This window comes from Elgaria multicarinata, chromosome 1, assembly GCF_023053635.1.
Source record: "Elgaria multicarinata webbii isolate HBS135686 ecotype San Diego chromosome 1, rElgMul1.1.pri, whole genome shotgun sequence".
NCBI lineage: Eukaryota > Metazoa > Chordata > Lepidosauria > Squamata > Anguidae > Elgaria > Elgaria multicarinata.
In genome coordinates, this window is record NC_086171.1 from 111,898,839 (window position 1) to 111,915,903 (window position 17,065).

The window sequence follows — 17,065 nt, forward strand, 5'->3', positions numbered from 1 at the left end:
ACATTGAAAATGCAGTGTACAGCTGCCCTTGTGCTTTTCAGCTACTCATAAGGAAGTGCACGGAGCCCTGATCTACACCTCACGTCATATCAGTACGATCCCATCATGGTGATGCTCCAGGGTCTCCCTCTTGCATATTTATACCTCACAGCACCCACAATGAAATCTGTTGCAGTATTTTGGATAATATAGAATAAAAAAGCAGTAAAGGACACTAGAAAAACAGTGCATGGAGCCGTGTCATCAGTACACTTCAATGCCGTTAAAACGCACTAGTGTCGTTCCAGCCCTGGAATGGGACTGCCAGTGGAGGAGTTGTTCTTGTTTTTTTTAAAAAATCTCCATGCAGGGCAAGAGGGAAAACACTGGGAAGGGAGCAGGTTTAAGGTGATCCAGACTGGGTGCCCACATGCTTAAGTGTGAATAATCGAAACATGCAGCTGCATGTTTCATCCATAACATAAGATGTAATATGGCCCTGAACTGATTCAGTTCATTCTATCATGTGTGGCAGCACATAGCTATCCCTTTAGGGTCGGGCAATAGGGAGATGGGGATACAAAGTCTGACATAAACTTGGATGGGTTAAATTACTGGCACTGGTTCAGCTTGGAATAGAGTTGGTGGGGGCATAGGGCATAGATGTGTTTATTGGACCACCCACCTACAGTCCAATGCCATCAACTTGGCTCTCCTCATTGGGGGGGGCAGAAGTCAGAGGCACACCCCACAGCACAGAATGTTGAAGTGATCCCCTTCCTGCCTCCCTGGGGTATGGACTGAGTCTTAATGCCCACACACACACGGTCCCTTAAGGAGACCCCCTCTTGAAGGGGAAAAAAGGGTGCTCAATCCCATTCCCCTTACCAATGGATCCAGTCCAATCCCTTCCTCGCCTACAAAGTTGTGCCTTAGAACTGAAGGTTTTCTATACAACCTTACAATTATACCTGTCAAGCCAAACAAATCCAAATATCACAGAGTTAATCGTCTCGTAATGGGTAAGGCAAAAACCTTGCACCATGGTGCTGATCTGTATATGCAGGTAAAATTCCCTCTCAGACCCATCAACCAGTGATGGACCCTAGTCCATGCCAAGAAATGAACTACCCTGGAGTGGTTGGGTGGGGAAGTCAGAAACAGCAATGATTAGGTCACACGGGAGGCCCCGCTCTTCATGGCCTCCGGCAAACTAGAGGGAGAGAAGTTTTCCCTCCAGGAAGCCAACAAAGCCCTTTTCTAGTCCCTGATTGGCTCCTTGACTCCCACATGGGTGCACACTTGGCTCCATTGCTGTGGCTCACCTGGGCCCTCCCCGCCTCCCCATCAGAACCATGGGCCACCACAACATTGCTCCCCAGGTAAACCAGGAGCTGCATTTATGTCTGGACACTATCATCTCATTTCTGTCCTCGTTCTGCTGCATGTGCAAACCAGGCCCGAGAGTGGGGTGGAAAGGGCAAAGCTTGCCTAGATGGGAAGGAGGAAAAAATATGTCTCCTGATGTGGAGGCGGGGTGGACTGAAATCTGGAAATGTCTCGCCCACGTGATACCATTACCTCATCTGCACTTTTGAACTTAATGCTATCATAGTTTGCAGTCTAGAGTGGAGAAGAGTTTTGTTCCTTTTTGCAGAAGATTAACAGGTCACTATGGAAAGGGGTAAGTGGATCCCACACCGTGGGTTGGAGCCAGGTTTATAGTGGTCCTGTTCAAAAGAAACCTTCAACCACGGCTTTAACCACTGTGAATAAGGTTTTTTGCCTGACTCACTGTGGTTAAAGCCGTGGTTTAAGGTGTCTTTTGAACACAGCCTGGCTTTCTGGCTTAACCACCATGGTTAAAGCCATGGTTTAAGGTGTCTTCTGAACAGGACCAATGGATCCACTGCACTGATGACAGTGGACTTGCCCGCTTCATCCTTCATATATTCTAGTGCCGCCCCACAGCAGCCTTTCCAGCCCTCAGAAGAAACTGCACAAAGTGAGACCCCACTCAATGGGGTGAGATGTGGGGTAGTGGCGTTCTGAGATGTATCAGGATGTCCCTTCCTCTCATGGAAGACAGATCCTGGCTGCAATGCAGTGCCTTCTCTCCTATCGCCTTGCTTTTGAAAAGCTGTAGAATATTTACATAGGTTTGTTCAGTACTAGGGGTGATATTCTACACTGCCTATGTGCACAGAATCATGGCCACAGCCATCCTGTAGGACAGGGATGGAGAATCTCTGGCACATGGGCCAACTCTATCCCCAGAGGTTCCCCATGCAGCCTGAACATCTTTTTTGTAGAGTGACCAGATACAAAAGAGAGCAGAGCTCCTGCAGCTTTAACTGGTGTGATGAAGAGGGTATTTCACCAGGTGCTGCGTGCATACAAATGACACCTGCTGAAATTCTCTTTCCAATACAACTGTTAAAGATACAGGATCCCTGTCCTCCTATTCATGTGGTCACCCTAGTGACAGTATCCTTCCAAAGTGACATGCGGTACTCAGGAAAAATGGCTCAGAAATATTGCGATGTGCCATGAATATCTGAAACATCCTATGGTTTTAAACCAGCTTTCCACAATCTGGTACGTTCCAGATATGTTGGACTACACCAGTCACCATGGTCTGTTTTGGGAAGGGTGATTTTAAACAAACTCTCAATGAAACAGGTATAGAATAGAGTCCCTCTCCAACACTACTCCAACTTTACATGATTGTTTATTATCCATCTTCCCCCACCCCAAGGCCTTCCTGCTGTGAAATGTCCCACACTCCAGCCATCTTGTCAATGAGAGATTTACTCCAGGGATTAGGTAGGCACATGGTCTTACTGACTGTGGAAGAAGAGCGTCTGTACTAGCTTCATATATTCTCTGTTGTCCCTGAATAATTTCAGTGCCCCGGCTGACTTCAGTTCCTGGATGTCTTCACTCTCAAAATACGAAAAGTGACTCAGAGAGAAAAGTATAATTAAGAAGGGTAATATGAATGACTGTTAATCAGGGAAAGGCAGATGTTTACGACGGAAAGAAAAGCAGAACAAACTATGACATCCTCCCTTTCCACCATCATCCTGCCCCCACCACTGGGTTGCTAAGCCTAATTTTTTTCCTTAGGTGACTAGAAGGTCTTCTGACTCCTTACATTTCCTTTATGCATCAGTGTAGGGTGTAGGCTTCCCCACCCACCAACCCCCCACCCACTTCATTTTATGCCACCTTTCTGCAAGGTAGGAACTCGTGGCCAAGAGAGCAGCCACGACCCATTGTGCCCGCCTGATTCCTTGAGCGTGGTAGTAAATGTAGCCCCTTGGACCTCCTAGCATGCTCTGACTATTGACAGAGCAGGATTGCACTAGCTGCCCAAATGGTGGCAGAGGAACTGGGTGTGGAGGTTGGGTTTCATTTGGGAAGGAAGGGGGAGGAAGTACTGCCTCCTTGTCAATCAGCCCTCCTTCCTGTTGCAGGAACCAGCAGGGAGGAGGAGAAAAGAGGACAATAGCCAGACAGTACCAACCGCAGCTGGCCTCTTGCCCCCCAGTCCCTAAGTGGGGGAAGGGGTTGGGCTGAAGGGAAGCCTCCTTTCCCTAAATGACACTTGGGAGAGGAAATCTTGATTAGATCTAGACTTCCCTGTAGAAACAATAGAGTAGGGAAGCGCATACCTTTGTTCTTGTGCCCCGGCAGCTGAACGCCTTTGGTGTAGGACCAGGGACCGGGCGGATTTTGTCCATTACAAATTTCCTTGGCTAAATAGCAGTATTGCTCATTGCTAATCCAGTCTAATGTTACACATCCTCAGCGGCTCTTTGCGTCTTTCAATTCTCTTCTGAAGCCTAGTTCACCATCTCTCTCTCCCCCACCCTGTCTGCTAACGACTTTGCCTCTTTCTTCAATAAAAAATTCAAACTATTTGCTCTGATCTTGCTATCTCTGCTCCTCTTCCAGTTCCTGTCCTTCAATTGTCAGTTCCTCCTGCAACTTTTTCTGCATTCTCTTTTGTCTCAGCTGATGAACTGTCTAGAATACTGCGCTCTTCGAAGCCTTCCACTTGTTCTCTTGAGAGGGTCTTTATTAATATTACTCCTGTTATCCTCCCTTCCTTGCTTCATATTATTAATATTTCTTTGTCCTCTGGTTGATTTCCTTCTGCTTTTAAACATGCTACAGCCTCTCCTATTCTTAAAAAGCCTTCTCTTGATGTGCTTTCTCTTTCTAAGTACCATCCTGTCTCCTTGTTGCCATTTGTTTCAAAGATCCTGGAGCTGGTGGTCTACTCTCGTTGCCTTGATTTTCTTTCTAGTAACTCTGCTCTGGATCTTTTTCAATCTGGCTTTCGTCCTTTACATTCCACTGAGACAGCCCTTACAAAGATGACCAATGATCTTCTTATTGCCAAGCCTAAAGGCCTTTCTTCTGTTCTTATTCTCCTGGATCTTACTGCAGCCTTTGACACAGTTGATCATGATCTTCTTTTGGATTCCCTTTGTGACCTTGGATTTTGCGACTCTGCCTATAACTGGTTTGCTTCTTATTTAGCGGGTTGTTCATTTAATGTGTTGACTAATGGCCGCTCATCATCTTCCTTTCCCCTTTCAGTTGGGGTTCCACAGGGCTCGGTGCTTGGCCCGTTGTTGTTTTCTTTATATATGTTGTCCTTGAGTAATCTTATTTGATCTCATGGCCTCCAATATCATCTGTATGCTGATGATACACAATTATATCTTTTATCTCTGGAACTTTCTCCTGATGTTCAGGATCATAACTTGGCGTGTCTTTCAGATATCTCCGCTTGGTTGCTTCATCGTTCTTTGAAACTTAATATGGCAAAGACAGAATTGCTTGTTTTTCCTCCCAAACCTTCTCCCTATCTTTCATTCTCTATTACCATCAATAATGTTACACTTACTCCAGTTGAGGAAGCTCATAGTGTTGGCTTTATATTTGACTCCTCGCTCTCCTTTACTCCTCATATTGAGGCAGTAGCAAAATCCTGTCATTTTTTTCTTATATAATATTGCCAGGATGCAATCATTTTTGTCTGTCTCTTCTGCCAAGACTCTTTTTCGTGCGTTGGTCATTTCTTGGCTGGACTACTGTAACCTTCTTCTGACTGGCCTTCCTTCTTCTCACATCAGTGTGTTGGTTTCTATTCATCTCTCTGCTGCTAAGATCATCTTCTTGGCTCATCGCTCTTATCATGTTACTCCACTTCTGAAATCTCTTCATTGGTTTCCAATTCACCTCAGAATCCAGAATAAGCTTCTCCTCTTGACTTTCAAAGCTTGTCACAGTCTAGCTTCTTCCTACCTTTCTTCTCTCATCTCACGTTATTGCCCCGCTCGTGCACTTCGCTCATCGAATGCCATGTTACCCTCCCAAGGGTCTCTACTTCTCTTGCTTGGCTTCATCCATTTTCTATCGCTGCCCCTTTTGCCTGGAATTCTCTTCCAGAGCATTTGCAAATCACGAGTTCAGTTACTGTTTTCAAAGCTCAATTGAAAACTTTTCTTTTTTTCCTACAGCTTTTAAAATTTGAATTTGTCCTTACTTTCACACTGTTAGTTTTATTGTCCCCTGTGCCTATTTGGTGTGTTCTCTTCCCTCTCTTAATGTTTTATTATGATTTTATTAGATTGTAAGCCTATGTGGCAGGTTGTTGTTGTTATTATTATTATTAATATTATTATTATTATTGCATTTATAGACCACCCCATAGCCAAAGCTTTCTGGGCGGTTTACAAAAGGGTGTTGCTGTTTTATTATGCACAGTGACTCCAGTATTAATGAATGCAGACAAGCCAATGAGAGCAAGTGTGTGAGGTGTATAAGGTGAGAACTCTGCCACAGCCTCTGCTGATGTTAAAGGTGCTTCTGCCTGTGTCTTGGCTCATGTGGAAGATACAGCATATAATAAATGTTGAGGGCCTTTGGCATTGCAGGCTATCCTATGGGCCAAATGGGAAGCTTCTAGGGGACATATTGAGCCCCTGAGCTTCCGTTTCCCCATCTTTCCACAGGTAGTTTAGGAGTTTATAATAGAGTTCAAAGTGGTGTTCTCTTTTTCTCCTTCTTCTGGAATAACAACTGATGGCACATGACCAAAATCAACACAAACAAGCTTGGTCTCCAGAGATATTCAACTGATTTCATCTCAAACCACTTAAACATCTTTCAGTTCCCCATGAGAGGTTTTGAGAATGTTTGGTAAATAAGCCTGCCTCTCTGTGGTTGATTGTTTACCTGAAAACATGAGCATCAGCTGCCCTACAGGAAAGCCACCAGACATTTATGTCATAGTTGCTGCTCGGTGGGCTGTCACGTTCCTGTGGTTGAGCTCATCTCAACACAGACATGGTCTTGTGGCTACAGAGCCTCACCAGCTGCTAAAGTCACCGTTTTCATTCATAAGGTACCCCCACAAAACAGGATGCCAGCTTCTATAGGTTTGTTTCAGTGGGTAGGAGGGGGGGCGAATTCGGCTCTCTGGTATAGATTAGCCAATTGTGTGCACTTTTTGTCCTGATCACCATTTAAAATTTCAGACATCACCTGAATATTGATGATGAAGTGGTGGGAATGGAATGGATGAAGCTTTTCAGGAGAAGTCGTTTCTCTGGAGCAGCAATTCCCAAAGCGTTTGTCACAAGAGCAGCTGAAATATTTCACAGACAATTCCTTCCTGCTTTGTAAAGAAACAAATGGAAGCAGATCAGGCATTCTTCATCAGTACCTCAAACAAATTAACTGGGAAGTACATTCCATTAATTTCCAGTGGAGGTTACTTCCACATAATGCTAGGACTGGGCTGTATGGCTGCCCCAACCTAGCATGAACATTGGCTGGTTTGTTTAGCAAAGTGAATAATGTGAAGTATTCTGTAAGAGCTATACCTGCCTACGCACTACTTTAATGTTGTAACACTCACACACATGATTTCTGATTCCTTGAAGGAAAAAGGGCGGGATATAAATGTAATAAATAAGGCATTTCATTGTCCATTTCTAGTGTCACTTTTTCATTAACTAACTACCCAGGAGCAGGAATATGTAGCCCCACTTTGTCCCAGAAGAAGAAGAAGAAAAAGAGGAGGAGGAGGAGGAGGAGGAGGAGGATGATAATTGGATCAGACCAAGGTCTGTCTAGTCCAATGCCGTACCTCATAGAGGCTACAAAAAGTGGCATATGGCAAGTGATATAGATAGATGATAGATAGATAGAGTCTATTTAAATAAATAAATAAAATGTATCAAGAAGTCCATAAAACAGAGCTGATTTTCAAGTTTTATTTTAGTTTATGAAGACAACATCAGCCAATTTGAAAAAAAATGTTGGTGTGTGGGATGAAATTGTTTAGCAGTGAGGGAGAATGATGAGCATATCTCAAGTGTTTTCTCAAAAAGAGCATGTGACTAAAAAAGTGTCCTTCATGGACTTTTATGGGGTCGCCAGACATCCTCACCTTTTACTTTGAACCGTCTCACTTCCCCCTGCTATTTCTGTCTTCTTTTTCACTGACAAACAATCCATTAAGGAAGCAATGATATAATGGCTGCACAATGCATTTTAAATGGTAGCAGTAGGAGCTATCTGTCTGGAAACAACCTATATCCTATATTGGGGATTTGAGCATATGCTCAGCTGTCTTCTCCTGAAATCAACGGATTCCACTTTGACAGCTGCAACACAATGACAATTCCTGTAACAACTGAACTGAATGAACTGTTTTATTTTTAATAATTTGCTTATCCTTTGATATGTTTTGTCTCCAAAGAGACCTGTTCCCATTGAGTTTAACCACAACCATAAAGCCGCTTTAACTTTTTTTCAAAACAAAACCTGACACACGTCATTAGACAGTGAAGAAGAAGAAGAAGAAAAAGGAAGTGCCTCAAGTTTGTGGTAACAGTGTGCGACAAACAGATCTTTTTCTTACAAGGCAGCTGACATGCGTCAATATATAAGGCCATCGGAAGAGTGAACAGAATCAGACCTGTAAGGGCTTACAACTGTACAAAGACAGCAGTCCCATGAAAGACAGCAAGAAAATGCCGTGGGTCTTCTTGTGGCACACCAACTCATCTGAAATGAGAAAAGACAACCATGAGGTTGCAGAAGGCAAAGATCTTAAAAAGAAGAGCAAAGCATTGTAAGTATAGCTGCACTTGCAAAATGGCTTTTACACAAAAATGGGTTGAGAAGTTACTCATATTCATTAGCCAAAGAATATACTCCATCAGGATTCTACTAGTGTCGAACTTTAAGATGGCCTGGAATACAGTTATTTTTCAATGATAAGCAGAGATACAGCATCATAAAAATAAGCCATGTAACACCCCACCACCACCATTAACTAAGCACTTTGCCGCACGTTTACTTGACATGTGTTTCCATGGATGTCCATGAAAGCTAGTCCTGTCGCTTTCAACAATCTAACTTTACATTCTAAGACATGTATTGCTCTTCAAAGAGGAAGGTAAGGAATAAACTACTGAATATGTTTTATCATTGGTTTCAGGGGTGTAGAAATGAAAAACTATTTGATGTCTCTTGTGCCACACATAGAAGCCGCTGACATCAAGTATTCCAGCTCCAAAGCTGTAATGTAAGTATTCTATGGTAACATTATAGCAATATTATTTAATATAATAATGTGGAGCCTCTTCTCACATGTGATTGCTTCTCACCTTAATCCGGCAAGTCAGAGCAGCGAACAAAATGCACATATTCAATGCAAGATCACATACAGGCAGGCATCTCCAATCATATCACAATGCTTAGCTAAGCCCCACGGAACTGGCTGGATTACTGCTATGCTGAATATTTTAAGTCTGTCATTTGCACCAATTTGTTGGGGGTGGGCACAACATGAATATTCCAGCAAAAGAGGCTGAGGAGGAAGAGAATTCCAAAGGATTTTTTCATGGGGGTTCCATTTACCTTTTAAGCAGAGGAGGTATGCGAGTGGTTTTCTATCTATGGTATTTTTAAAATCTAAAAATGCCCCATGTGCTGTGGCAGTATCGTGGGCCTCTTGGCACAGAGGCTTTCAAACCAACCACGCTTCCTGGAATGCTCAGGGGACCACAATATGCCATGTGGTCTCCTGAGCATTCAGCATCTGCCAGCAAGCTGAACGTCTCTGTGCTAAGAGCCCCACATAGCCATAAGCAAGAATGGAGATTTTAGGAAAGTCCCCCACCCCACCTCCAAGCTGCTAAAAAAAAAAAAACATCCATGCTTACAGATCTTGACATGCTCAGAAAGCTGTCCTTGTAAGCCCAGGGCCTAACCACATGTGAAGTGAAATGTATCACTTGCAGTAATGACGGATTTTTTAACATGTAAAATTAAGGCCTCGTGGTGGTGGGGAGATGATCTAGCTTTTAATCACACTTTAACCCTTCCCTCCCCCACTGAGATTCTGAGGATGTGTGTGTGTGTGGTGTGTGCGTGTGTGTGTGTGTAATCACACATATCCACATACCATGCCACAAACGGTTAGGAAAAGAAGTACCTAGTGGCACCAACAGGAGCTTTTCCCCCCCTATCATTCTTTGCAGCATGGAAGGGTTTTCTTTAGGATCACAGTGCAGTGGGGATTCTTAAACCTCCCCTCTCCATATGTTGGGATCTCAATCCAGATCAGGTCCACCCACACTTGGGTTTGGTTCTGGTTTGTTTTTAAACTGAATAACTAGTGCTGTCATTGTTGTTTTTTGCCAGATTAGTAGTTCTAAGACAGCCAACAAAAGTCAAACCTAGGCAGGATCTACACTACTGCTATAAAACAGTTTATAACAGTAGTGACAACTGTTGGGGCCCAGGACACACTCTAGATACAGTTTTCAAACCATTTCCAAAGTGTCATATCCTGCTTGTTGAGCTTGTGCCTGTCATGCAGCTGATAAAACAGGCCCATAAGCTACAAGCTCCTCCTCTAGACTTACACGTGGCCTTTGCTACCGCCACCCTGCCACCCCTGAGCAGTGGCAAAATGATCAGCATTTTGCTGCTGAAATTCATGTGCCTTGTTTGAAAGCTAAATTTGGCCTTTTTAGGCCACTGTCACAGTTGGCCATCAAATTATTTTGCTGCTGTGACAGTTTAAATTTTACAATGTTTTTTTTTTTTTTAACTGTGGGCAATGTCTTCTATTTCTAGATTTGATATAAATGATAATCAACCTCTGCAGATAAAGTGGCAGAGTTTCAGGACCCAGATTTACAGGAAGACAGATAAGAGAGCCAAAAATCCAACTAGGTTTTGTGACAATAATATCTGTCTGTGCTTTGAACTCTTCTCTAGCCTTAGCTAGACCTACCTCATAATCCACGATGGAGGAGGGAAGATCTCGCGTTGTAATTAACGTGAGATCCCTCCTCCATTTACACGTGAGGTGCAACGACCACAGGAAGAGAGGTGTTGCGCCCGCGATTTTTTAATTTTTTAAAGAAACAGGAGCGCATGAATGGTCATGCACAAAGGTAGGTCCTTTTTTAAAAATAATAATTTAATTTCCCTGCTCCCCCCACCCTATCCCCGATGGGTGCAGCTCCCGGCTCCGCACGAGGAATCGCGCGGAGCAGGGTCAAGCTGTGGAAATAGGGCACATGTTCCGCAGTCTTGGGCTCAGCCTGGGACTGCAGAAAAAGTGGGCCCAAAGGGGAGGGCAAGATCCCGAGGCAAGGGAGGGATCATCCCTCCCTGATCCTGAGATCCCCTGTGCATCATGTGGATGCTCAGGGACGATCCTGGGGTTCTCCCTGGGATTTTGCCCAGTCTATCTAAGGCCTACATCTCTCAGGGTTCTGACCATTGGCCATGCTGGCTGGGGCTAATGAGAGCTGAAGTCCAAAACATCTGGAGGGTACTTGATTTGGGAAGGCTGTATTACTTTAAAGATGTAGCTAGCAGCTATGTCTATTCTCTCTCTCTCTCCCCCGGCCTCATCTACACCAAGCAGGATACTCCACTATGAAAGTGGTATATAAAAGGCAGGAGCCATGCTACTGCTTTATAGTGGAATTGGAGTGCACTGACAACTATTGGGGCCCATTGACACATTCCATATACTGCTTTCATACCACTACATCCTGCTTGGTGTGGCTGCTGCCTTTTATATACCGCTTTCAGACCGCTTTCATAGTGCAATATCCTGCTTGGTGTAGATGAGGCCTCCATCTCTCTTTTTTACTCTAGAGTAACTGCAGTGTTCCCAATACTAGCATGTTGAGCAGGAGGGCTTTAACTCCTTCCCCCCTTCTGCAGTTCTCTTCCTGCGTAAAGAGACCATCGCTATTGTGCGTTAGCAGCAGGAGGCCATAGCAACGATAGGGAAACCTGAAAATCCACCCATCTGATGACACTCATTATAGATTTTATCATCTCTATATACACATGAATATATCTTTGGAATTTTTTTCACCACCACTATCACCACCATCATCATCACCACCCAAAAAAGCAAAAATAACCACTCAATCTTTTCCAGAGGAGGCCACTGCATTTCAAAGTCATGTTTGAGGTTTCTTGCAGTTAAAATCATTTCTGTTGTTTCAGGCTTTCTGCAGAAGAAGTGATGCAGTGGTCCCAGTCTCTAGAAAAGCTTCTGGAAACCCAGTGTAAGTATGTTCTTATAGCAGCTTTATGAATTGGAGGATGTAATCTCAGAAGGACAGCCTTGGAGCAAAAGAACAGAATTGTCACTTTCAAAATAATTATGACTCGGTTAAGTAGCATCTTCCAAGGCAGCTATGCCATTATTCAGAATGTCCAGGCATGGTAATAGATGGATGGAGTACTTGCTTCTGGACTAGGGAGAGCTGGGATCAAGCTCACATTCAGCCATGAAGCTCACTGGATGGCTCTGAGCCAGTCCAGTGGTGCTATTAGGGCAGGAATTTGGGGCAGACATGCCAGCCCCTTCTCAGCAGAATGAGCCGGAGGGCTCCCAAATGGAGCAAGGCTGGCTTACCACATCTTGCAATAAGTGAAGTAATACACATTACCATCTAAAGAGATGTGGGGCAGGCAGGCTGTAAGACCATTATGTCCAGAGACCAAAATTACCTAGCTGCACTACCACTGGTCACAATCTTTCAACCTAACAAGATATTTGGTGAGAGCAACATGTGATCACCCCATTTTAGGGATAGGCAAATTTGCAGAGGTTGTGAAGGTTTTCCAAATTCCACCTCAAATCCTGTTCTCAATGACGTCTGCAACAGATTGCAAGCTTTGTTTTTTGTGTGTTTTGCACATATTTTCCCAATTCTGCACATTTTTTAAATGTACACATATTTCTTCCATTGATTAAACCATGTCTATGCACATTGTTATATGTATTCTTCAAACGAATACAAAATGTATGCATTTTCCAAATGCATATTTTTCTTGTTCAGTCACTCACAAGTTTTTCAGGTCCACATTCTGTGAAGTGTGAATTGGGGAAAGAAAGAAAGAAAGAAAGAAAGAAAGAAAGAAAGAAAGAAAGAAAGAAAGAAAGAAAGAAAGAAAGAAAGAAAGAAAGCTGAATGGGATTTTTCAGATCTCTCTTCCCCATTTAGGCCATGTTGTGCTCCTTGGACAAAGGGGGAGATACAAATTGTAGTACAAAAAAAGCTTGCTTAAAATGTCACCAAAAACTGAGCAGTTCATTGGCTTGGTGAGCCTTCCCAGAGGATGGGAGTATTCCACACCTATAGTGCTACTTCTGGGAATATCCCTTCCCAAATATTATGTCGCCACTTGACCTGGAAAGAAAGGGCTTGGAGCTAAATCACCTTAGAATAATCACACTTGTTGTTTTTATTTTGTCTTCCCCAGTTATATGGCTCAAACCAGTTTGGTGTTTTTGTTCATTGCAGATGGTCAAGAAGTTTTCAGAGAATTTCTGAAATCCGAGTTCAGTGATGAAAACATTGAGTTTTGGCTTGCTTGTGAGGACTACAAGAAAACCCAAGCTGATCGTTTACATGGCAAAGCAGAGAAGATTTACAAGGAGTACGTTCACTCAGATGCTAAAAAGCAAGTAAGTTATAAGTCAAGGAAAAAGTATACAGTACATGGCAATTTCTAATGTCTATAATTTGACTGGTAGAGTCAAGTTCACATGAGGAGACATTTATTTAAAAACATCTTCATTTATTTTATAGCATTGTTGTGTTTCAGTGTGTACCTCTATTCATGTGTAGCAAAGGACCACATATTATGTGCCTGCTAGATGAAGTGTGAAGTAGTGGTATCCTTAGAAGACACAGGCCTTAGCTAGACCTAAGGTTTATCCTGGGATCGTCCCGGGGTCATTCCTGTTCATGTAAATGACACACAGGGGATCCCGGGAGCAGGCAGGGATGACCCCGGGATGATCCTGGGATAAACCTTAGGTCTAGCTAAGGCCACAGATACACATCAAAGTTCCTTATGTAGGATGAATAAAAACACTGGGTAGGAAGCAGTGCTAAGAGTAGTTGCTTAGCAGTAATTATATGCATTTTGGATATATGGCTATAAGCAAGACTTTGTACTTCATTATGAGGAATGACAGTGTCAACAAGATGCTGTTTAAAAGATGCTGAAGTCCAATTTTGTTCTCCCTAGGTCAACATTGACTTTCACACAAGAAAATCCATAGCTGAGAAGGCTCAGGATCCAACACCTTCAAGCTTTGACGAGGCCCAGAGACTTGTGTATTTACTGATGGAAAGGGACTCCTATCCGAGATTCCTCAAGTCCAGGTTCTATCATAACCTCCTAAGTAAAGTTCAGTGCAACAGTCTCAAGTGAGGGTTCTAGTGAGAGCCAAGGATGAGATCTGAAGCTTCTCTGGCATTGAAAGTAGTTCAGGTGTGGCTGGAGTTCACCACACAAAATGGGAACTGTTGGAACTGAGAATGAATGGAGAGTTTGGAACTGTCAGAACATAAGCTAGTCTGCAAGAGACATCCCAACCAGATGAGCATGTCTGGATGATGTTTTTCAAGAAGAGAGTGAAAGGAAGAGAATCCATATTGTCCTGGCACCACTGAACTAAGGACCACTACTCATGTTATCATGTTCTTTCTCTCAGCAATGATCGCTAGTGTCACCATGTGAGAAGGATGTGTGTCTCTATTCATGCTATTGCTAAGAGCCATGCATTATGTGTGTCACTTGAGTTCTTATCACTTGATTATTGCAACTGAACATATGAACTGAGTCCCTTGACAAGCATTGCCTGTGAAGTATTAGGAGTTGATGTGCAAGGCCTCCCTCTTGTGGCCCATGCACATATGCATATCCCTCGATGCTCCAAGCAGTCATTGAGGAAGAAACGTGCATGTGTGAACTAGCCTCGAATCAACCTAGGCAACACACATCAGCTCCAACTTCAGTGTGCTCCACAACATGAATGTTAAGAATCAGAGTAGCTTATGAGAAGGAAAATCTGTAATTTTTTTTATCTCTGACTAGGGGTTTGGAGACAAATTTTAATCCAGTTTGCACAGGTTGTGACCCACTAAGCTGAACACCATTGACCTGTGATGTGTGGTGACCAAACAGGTGCTCAACAATGTTTGAGCCCCTGCAGTCCTGTCCCATAACACATAACTGACCACACAACATGTCTGTCGTTGAGTTTGGCAGGCTGCAAGTTGTCCCATCCAGTGTTAAATGCATCCATACTGACAACAGCAGCAGCATTTTAAAAGGCCGTGCTGGGAATATTTAACTAAGACGTAACACTTCAAGTCAAGGCATTTGCAACCCCAGTTTCTAACCATGGTTCAACATTGCCGCTATTGCAGCACTGATGCTTGGAGGTACCAGGATATATAGCCAGCCAGCCCCTGTTCTCCAGGCTCTTATTGTATAGATGTTCAGCTTCTCCAGAGGGATAAGCCTTGTGGCCAAGGAGAAGCTTCTCCTCTGAAGCTAAGCTGTGGCCACTTCTCTTTCATCTGTGATTTACTCATCTGCCTTTCCTCTGGCTGGACTCCTGATTCCACTTTCTGCCCCTTGAGAGAGACAGTAGGAAGTATCACATTTCTAGACATCCAGGTAGCCCTGCTACTTTTTTTCAGGAGATGAAGAGGCTGTACAAGGGTGGCCTACATCAGAACCATGCATCCACTGTGCCTCTCAGAAAGTTGATGAGCCTGGTCAGGATCGCTGGAAGGATAGAAGAATTCCATTCCCGCCACCCCACCAGCCTGGGTTTCTTCAAAGGCTTTTCTTCTTGTAAGAGAGATGGAAGGATCCCTGAACTGACCAGGCAGAAGGGCCACTCTGCAACAAGAAACAAAACTGATCTTCCATACTGACAATGGCTCTGATCTGAAAATAAGTGAACTTAAGGAAGTCCATGGAAGGAACGTTTCCCCAGTCCCTCCCCTAACAGTCATTTGTTGTCGTCTTCCCCAACTTGAGGGCTATGAATAGCATGGGATAGAGCATTGAGGTCTTATGGATAAGGGCAGATCATGCCAAATTGGCCAAACACCCATCCAATTTTGTGACAATTGTTCAGGAGGGGCCACTGACCCTCCAGAGAGGTTTTTCAGGAGGTAGAAAGGGTAGAAAGTTGTCCTTCTGTGAACTTCCTTAAGATTACTTATCTTAGGATCCAAGCCAATGTGCTTAGGAATTGCAAACCTGCCACTCAAACCTGCGATGGCTGCCCTCAAGCGTAAAGGATTTCATCTATCGTGCATGAAGATCTGTGTGGCTCTATGACACTGAGTGCACTGTATGCGACTCTGAAAGGAATCCCCAACAGACTGAAATCCTGTTTCCTGTGGATATAAGCTAGAACTATTTTAGTAGTTGACATGAAACATATTATTATTTAATTTATTGTCAATTTTAAATTAAATGGCAAATGACCACTAAATAACAATATCACAAACCACTTGTACTTCTGTGAGTGTGTTCTCTCTGTTATTAGCAACGACTTTGAGGGGAGGGTGAATAAGGTAACTATGGGCCCTATTTTACAGAGAACAGTCCTCTGTTTGAAGGTGTCCTCTATTTAAAGGGCTGACCAAGCCAAAGTCTGTTTGAAGACCAAGAACCTTAAGTTACCCATTAACAATTAGCACCTAGACATCAGCTGAATGAGCAGACATACACAGGTCAACTGGCCACTGTCTCCCCCCACTATGGGATGTATCGTATATCTATTTAAATTACAGTAACTACTTCCATCTTTTCCATCTTCATACATACATTGGCATATGACACATTATGCAAATGAGTGTCCTCTTTTATCCTCTTTTTCGGTGATGCCCAAGGGGCCACCCTAAGCGGGTAATAAGCTCTGAGTACACTAAGGCCACAGCTAGACCTAAGGTTTATCCCTGGATCATCCAGGGGTCAAACCTGTTCATCTAGGTGACACACAGGGGATCCAGTGCTCAGGCAGGAGCGAACCCTGGATGATCCCAGGATAAACCTTAGGTCTAGCTGTGGCCTAAGATGCAGGACTGGGCTTGGCGGCTGACAGGTTGTACAGGCCTGCTCCTGAATCTGAAGTCGCACGAAACAACAAAACCTTGGAGCCTGCAGAATTATTGCTGTTGTGGTGGTTTTCCTTTCCAGCATCCTAAGTATACACATCTTATTTATTCCATTTATTTATTTATTTATTTATTATATTTCTATACCGCCCAATAGCCGGAGCTCTCTGGGCAGTTCACAAAAATTTAAACCATTCAAAGTATAAAACAACAGTATAAAACCATAATATAAAATACAATATAAAAGGTCAACCAGATAAAAACAGCAGCAATGCAAAATTACAAATTTAAAACACCAAGTTAAAATTTACTTATAGACTGTTAAAATGCTGGGAGAATAAAAAGGTCTTCACCTGGCATCTAAAAGCATATAATGTAGGTGCTTGTACATTCATGGTCCTTGGTGTATTAAGCCTCAACCATAAGGAGATTGGGGAAAGTTAAGAACATAAGAAGAGCCACACTGAATCAGACCAAGGGTCCCATCTAGTCCAGCATTCTGTTCACACAGTGGCCAACCAGCTATCAACCAAGGACCCACAATCAGGAAACTGTGAAACAGCACCTTTCCACCC

The 17,065-nt window shown here is 43.4% G+C and overlaps 1 protein-coding gene across 1 annotated transcript; it reads left to right on the plus strand.

Annotated features, from left to right (window-relative positions):
* The first annotated feature begins 7,996 nt into the window (after positions 1–7,996).
* RGS1 (regulator of G protein signaling 1) lies at positions 7,997–14,732 on the plus strand. The gene is made up of 5 exons (XM_063117263.1): positions 7,997–8,140; positions 8,510–8,596; positions 11,554–11,615; positions 12,861–13,024; positions 13,594–14,732. The coding sequence occupies exons 1-5, from the start codon at positions 8,022–8,024 to the stop codon at positions 13,777–13,779; spliced, it is 618 nt and encodes a 205-aa protein (XP_062973333.1). The 5' UTR covers positions 7,997–8,021; the 3' UTR covers positions 13,780–14,732.
* Positions 14,733–17,065: the final 2,333 nt, after the last annotated feature.